The sequence below is a fragment of the Teleopsis dalmanni genome, chromosome 2 (genome assembly GCF_002237135.1).
Source record: "Teleopsis dalmanni isolate 2A chromosome 2, ASM223713v2, whole genome shotgun sequence".
NCBI lineage: Eukaryota > Metazoa > Arthropoda > Insecta > Diptera > Diopsidae > Teleopsis > Teleopsis dalmanni.
Window position 1 is genome coordinate 16,925,267 of NC_051847.1, and position 6,589 is coordinate 16,931,855.

The 6,589-nt window shown below is 29.5% G+C and overlaps 3 protein-coding genes across 3 annotated transcripts; all 3 read right to left on the reverse strand.

Annotated features, from left to right (window-relative positions):
- Positions 1-958: 958 nt before the first annotated feature.
- LOC119682087 (5-formyltetrahydrofolate cyclo-ligase-like) lies at positions 959-3,800 on the reverse strand. Its single transcript, XM_038095436.1, has 3 exons — positions 3,412-3,800; positions 3,092-3,347; positions 959-1,231 (listed from the first exon to the last, which is right to left on the reverse strand). Exons 1-3 carry the CDS (start codon positions 3,529-3,531, stop codon positions 1,002-1,004), a joined length of 606 nt encoding a protein of 201 aa, XP_037951364.1. The 5' UTR covers positions 3,532-3,800; the 3' UTR covers positions 959-1,001.
- Positions 3,801-4,117: 317 nt separating this feature from the next.
- LOC119683443 (ATPase inhibitor A, mitochondrial-like) lies at positions 4,118-4,748 on the reverse strand. The gene is made up of 3 exons (XM_038097115.1): positions 4,566-4,748; positions 4,326-4,464; positions 4,118-4,251 (listed from the first exon to the last, which is right to left on the reverse strand). The coding sequence occupies exons 1-3, from the start codon at positions 4,607-4,609 to the stop codon at positions 4,189-4,191; spliced, it is 246 nt and encodes an 81-aa protein (XP_037953043.1). The 5' UTR covers positions 4,610-4,748; the 3' UTR covers positions 4,118-4,188.
- A 426-nt stretch (positions 4,749-5,174) lies between these two features.
- Positions 5,175-5,981, reverse strand: LOC119683024. Its single transcript, XM_038096620.1, has 2 exons — positions 5,718-5,981; positions 5,175-5,656 (listed from the first exon to the last, which is right to left on the reverse strand). Exons 1-2 carry the CDS (start codon positions 5,952-5,954, stop codon positions 5,540-5,542), a joined length of 354 nt encoding a protein of 117 aa, XP_037952548.1. The 5' UTR covers positions 5,955-5,981; the 3' UTR covers positions 5,175-5,539.
- Between the last annotated feature and the right edge of the window lie 608 nt (positions 5,982-6,589).

Here is a 6,589-nt window from a genome sequence, read left to right on the forward strand (position 1 = left end):
AGCATTCAGGTAAGCAAATTCAAATTATTCTAATTCAATTAAATGTCCTATACAATACAATTTTAAATCATTCTAGAAAAACTAAATTAATTCGCACTGGTTCTCCCTCATGGAATGAAGGACCACCTCATTACCGTACTATGTCTGGTGATACACATTTCGGTACGGAGCCACCACACTACGCACCCTCTTCACATTTCATTACACGACCACGTGGTCGAGGATTACGTTTGCGTTCCTATATGCGTTAATATATTAATTACGATATTAAATAAATGAAAAATATTTTTGTTTTGAAGTCAAATGTAACGAAAGAAACTATTTCGAAGTAAAGAAGTTCAAACAGTAATGAAATACAACAGCAGCATAAGTTTTTTGCAATCATAAGTGTCCAAAAACAGGAGCTATAGGAAGACGAAAGGTTAAAGAATATAAAAATAAATAATGTATCTTAAATAATTGGTGTGCAAGAGCACACAACAATGATTCATTCTAGTTTCAAATAAACGTGGTCAAGGAGAGCGTTTAACTATTATAATCATTGTTGTGTACTTTTCTAGCTAAGAAGCAAGAAATAACTTAGAATTTGTATAAAGAAGCTTTGTGAAGTATTTGGTGCATCCAGCTTCAAAATCTCGATCAATTTAATGTTCTAAGCCTGGCACTTGCAGTTCATAAAATTATGTACGGGCTAATAATTTAGGCAATAATAATAAAATAATAATAATTTAGGCAATACTCAAAACAGTTGTGTAATCAATGAAAAAATTAAATTGATTAAAAATAATAATGTTAACTGCTGTATTTCTTTACTGTTTAAACTTTTTTATTTTAAAATAAAAAATTATACCTAAACAAACTAAACCTTTGTAATGCAATAATGTAAAAGCAAAATACAGTTTCTTACATTTCGAATGTATTTAAAAGTATTTATTTTCAATTTTATTGTAGTTTTAATTGCAAATAAAATTTATTTCATAAGTTTATAAATTATATCTATGTTAAGCTGTTATTATTCTGTGTATTTTTACATCGTGGGCATCGAGTGGCAACTCATCTTCAGCCACAATTTGCTCTCGAAAAGCGAGTGCTATTAAAGTGACTTTCTTTTGCGGATAAGTATTGAAATGACGTTTTAGGTACTTATCATAATAACCCATGCCGTGACCCAGTCGTCCTCCAGCTAAGGAAAATGCTACTCCGGGCATGAGAAACAAATCGATTCCGTGACCTGAAAGTAATGTAAAATAATAACTTTATATGAAAGTTGACTGCATAAATTAAAGCACAATTTCAAAAGGAATTACTGTTAATTAAGATTAGCAAAGAAAGCTAATTCAATAATAGAATAACTAAAACATGCTGAAAAGTCTTATTGTCGATCAGTGGCGTAACTACAGGGAAGCGACTGGAAGCAACGCTTTCGGGCCCCCGAATTTAGGGGGCCCCATTATAAATTTATGTATTCATTATATTTATTTTTAATAAATTCTCAAAAGCGGGACGAAACGTTTTTTGTTGAAATATCATAAATTTTGGTTTTTGAACAAAACCTTTAAAAATTTCTTTGTGTTGACATTTAAGTGGAGCCAAGAAAAGAAAAGAGCAAAACGAACGAGAAGAAACATTAAAGAAATTACCAAAACTAGACAATTTTCTAAAAATAAATGAAAACAAAAGTGAAGAAGTAAACGATTGAAATGATGTCTTTTCTAATTGTAATACACAGAATAAATTGACCATTGTTCAAATACTGAAACAGACTTCAAAATCATTGATGAAACAATAAGCAAATCAACTGATATTGGCCACTTTATTAATGTCAAAATTACTGATGATATTAAACACTTATTAATTAATAATTCTTCCGACCATCAGAAATTACAAGGGCCATTTCCGAAGGATCCTATTCAAGAAAATAGAAGTTTCAATCCTTCATACTATAATTTAAAAACAAAATATGAAACAGAGCCACGACTTTGGTTATACTATTTAAAGTTATTGGATTCAGTATATTGTAAGCCGTGCTGGTTATTTTCTAATCAAACAAATCAATGGTGTTCTGGATTTCGGGATTGGAAAAATTTGTCAGGAAAAATAAAAATACATACATCCTACTACATACAGAATTAGTAGGCCAATTTCAATCAAATCAAATTGTGAACAGGGTCCGCTCCCGAAAAGTATGTGTGTAAAGTTTCATTCGAAGAGTTCAAAGCTGACAGAGTAGTTTGAACTGAAAAGGTATATACCTATATACATATACTGATATATACTTTGGTATTTTCGACGTTTCTTTTAATGCGTTACGAAAATCTTGACAAGGCTAATATACCCTTTTTACACTTTCTCGTGTAAAGTGTATAAAAAAATGTTAGTAACATAGGAGGCCCTTAGTTAGAATTTGCTTTTGGGCCTAAAAAATGTAGTTACGCTACTGTTGTCGATTCAAATTCTAAATTTTTCTTGAGATATAGCAGAAATTATTTATTGAACTTAACAATATATCTAAAAAACATAACAAACTTAGTGACCGCATTATAAAATTGATTTAATATAGTTTCCTAGAACTATAGCCTTTATAATTTTCCAGAACTATAACCTATATAGTTTCCTAAAACTATAACCTATATAGTTTCCTAAAACTGTAAACGATATAGTTTCCTAGAACTTTAACCTTTGTAGTTTTTCAGAACTAAAACCTATATAGTTTCCTAACCTTTATAGTTTTTCGCATACTAAGAAAATATTATGCACTACAGATGACACTTGAATGATTTGCGAACTGTGACACATCACTCATTATTCCGTAGATAATCTCAAACATTCGTCTGAGTTAACGCTCATTGCTGTTGTCGTACTACTCTATTATATAACGTTTCTTGTCTTTATCACGATCCACGAGCGGACAGGCCTGCATTTCCACGCCATTTGCTTTTTCTAAATACCAAGTGTCTTTCATTTCCGATCAGGAACATAAAAAGCCGTTTTCAATTTTATAACAAAAATTTGGAGAATATTAACACCCGATTTAGATAAAAATGGTTTTGATTATTTACGACTTAAAAGATCGCCCATGTTTTTTGCTTACCATTGGTTAGTGCGTTTTCACGTGGTTCTTTAAAATCTGGTTGCTTTATATTCCATTTAGTTAATGGTAAATTATCATAATCGTCCATATTTTTGATACGCACCATTTCCATATTATTACCACTATACGTAGGCACATAAACATGTTTGTCAAGGCGAAACATTTCCTTCAACAACTCCAAGGTATCAACTTCTGTACTTGTACTGAGGTAAACGCTGATGCGTTGGGCATGTCGAAAATCTGTAGATTGTAACACCTTAAAGAGATATAATAGAATAAAGTTGATATGAAAAATAGATCCATTAATTTGTTTTATTTACCTTTTCTTTAATAGCTTCAGACTGTTGTGCTCTACTTTCTACTGTCATTGATTTTAAAACCTCATTTTTCATGCGATTTCTTAAAGCGATCTTCAACGAGTTTCCTATGTTCGCTGTCATTTTCTGGATTTATTTTTCAGCTGTTATCAGCGACTATACGTTCTACTAAGACACAGCGAGCGTTTCACACTGACTGCGAAGAGGTGAAGCAATAACATTTAAAATGATGCTGCTAATCAATAGCTTCTGTTATCATTACCAATTGACGCTTTGATAACAAACTTTGTTAAAATATGTAAACACTTTGTATTAGTTTGCTTTGATTATTTTGTTTATTTTCATATTTATTCTAGCTGATAGTGCTGTGAATGAAGTGTGTCGGACGAAAAACACTCACTTTATGAATGCAGGTAAAGAAAATTAAATAAGTATACCAAAAAAAAAGAAATAATTTGCTGAATAATAAATAGAATTTTTGCATTTTAAAACTAAAATGCAAGTAAAGATTAAATTTACATACTAGACATATACTAGTGTGATCCAGGTCTAACCAATTACTAGAAACTTAAACAAACAAATAAATAAAATTTATATATTTTTATTGGTAATTTCAAATTTAATAACAAAACATAATTTTTTTATAATAAAAAATTTAATAACATAACAGTCTTTCTATAACATAATTTCTAAACTATTTTTTTTTTCAATGTGATAATATATTCGATCAAAAGTAATTTATTTATTACAACGTAAATTAAATTTCGCAGTATATATTTTTTACTTCTTTGACTGCTCTGTATTTGCTGGCTTATCCTTTAAGTTCTTCAGTTGCTCCTTTTGCTAGTTGACAAAGAATATAAATTAATTACAGAATTGTAGATTAAAAATAAAATTTGTGAAAATGACAAACTTACTTGCTTGTAGAAGAATTCTTCTTCACGTGCTGCTTCCATTTTACCAAAGGAACCGCCTGCCTCTCGTATGGAACCGCCACCACCACCTCCTTTGCCAGCACCGCTGCCTAACTCACCAATTTGTGACATTTTGAAATGCCTAAAATATTTATTTAGGTCAATTATATATATAAAAACTAATTTATTATGTAATATTTCAAAAAATTTTCAAAATCTTCAAGAAAATCTTAATGAACTCACTGTATATTTTTAGGATATAAGCGCGTGATCAAACGTTTTAACATAATAAAAAAATTTCCCACTTTCCAAAAGCTTTTATAAGGAAAATTCTCTTTCCAATTTCATCAATTTTTTAAAGTATTTCGTTGTTTTCCAAATTGCTATACTTATTCACTTGTTTATTTTTAAATTACTCCGCAGTCTAATTTTATTTTTTATTTTGCTAACATAATTCGTGTCATCATAAGTCAAATAAGCAAAAAAGTATTGCCAGCATAAAAAAATTTATTTGATTTTATTAATAAATAACGACGGTGTAAACATGCTATGAATAATACTAAGAAAATCGTTGAAACATAAAAAAAAAACTTCATAGCTGTTTTCTTAATGTTGTTTTTATTCGTACATATAACTGATCTGTGTATATCTGATATTAACGTACATATATCAGAGATCTTTTTTGCTGTATATTTTATTTAAAGATAGAAACACTTTATTACGGTCCAAACAAAAAATTTTTATTTCATCCAAATCCATCACAGCTACCGAAAGCGAATGATATACATATCCAATTAAATATATGTATTGAATTTAATTCGTATGCATATTAATTTTAATACATATATAAAAATGGTATATATGTAAATACATTTCAAAAACAGGACATTTTAAATAGACAGTAATTTTGTAACAACTAAATTCCATTCCATTGGATTTAATTCATATGTATAATGACCATCAAATATATATATATATATATACATATATATATATACATTCATGAATATATATATTACAACAACTTTTCTTGTGGACATATAATTTGGAACGAACAAACTCCAAACCCATCGCTTCTTCGTCATTAAAAACACACAATACTTATATCAAATTATATATATGCATTAAATTTAATTTTGTTGTGTATTAAATTTAATACATATACATATATTTAATATTATATTGTATGTATTTTTAATAGTTTTCATTTATGGAGGTTATGATAGTTTATCTTTGGAATCATCATCGGCGCTTAAAGCATCACCTTCATTACAATGTGATTCTCGCAACTTCTCCAACTTTTTCTTCGTCATGGACTTTTTGCATTCATTTTGCTTTAAACAATTGAAATAAATTATTAAAATAATATTTTAAATTTGAAATACTATTACCAACCTCGGTTAGGAAGAATGCTTCCTCTTGCAGTATCTTATGTTTGTTGCGGTAGGTGGATTCAGAACAGGTATTGCCACCATTTAAGCACCTTTCATATTCTCTCCAATCCGTTGGCGTCTTTACTATGCATCCGTCTTTGTTGATTTTGCGAAACTGATTGATGCTCTGTTCATTAAAGTACGCGTCTTCATTACGATTGCTATGTGAGTTTCCTACACCTCCAACAGCTGGTCCCATGAAACGATTATAATAGCTAAGGCAGCGTTTACTGGAAATAAATAAGCTTGTTTTAATTTCACATTATCATAAAGGAACAGTCGATATAAGTAGACCCTATAGTTCTAGTAATTGTTATATTAATCCTATTCAAATTTGTTTCTAAACCGTTACACATAAAAAATTCTGATTTTTTAATAAAAATAGAGAGTGAACAGACAAAAAACAGACCTCTATAAAAAGCAATTAAATATAGCCTAAGACTACGTTATATGGTAATCGGCATCTATTATTGAATACCAAATTGTAATAGAATTTAATGACACTATAATGAGATGAACAGTTTTTCTTTGAGCAGAACTTATTTTGGTACGGTTAACAGATTAAGAAATACATGCCGGAAAAACAAAGCTGTACATTTTTTTTTATGATGTTTAGGTTAGTGAGTGATTGAGTCACTTTGTGTTTGGCTCATGCTCATAGCATGAAGGACGGGAAAGCAACGAAGGGCTTATTATCGCATTAAACGATGAGTCCAATGTCAATTAATTAAAGCAGAGCTATTTTATATTTTTAAAAAAGTACACATTGTTCAAAAATAATGATTCGTCAATCAATTCAAATCAGCTGCAAACAGTTTTCAGCACTGAGCAGAG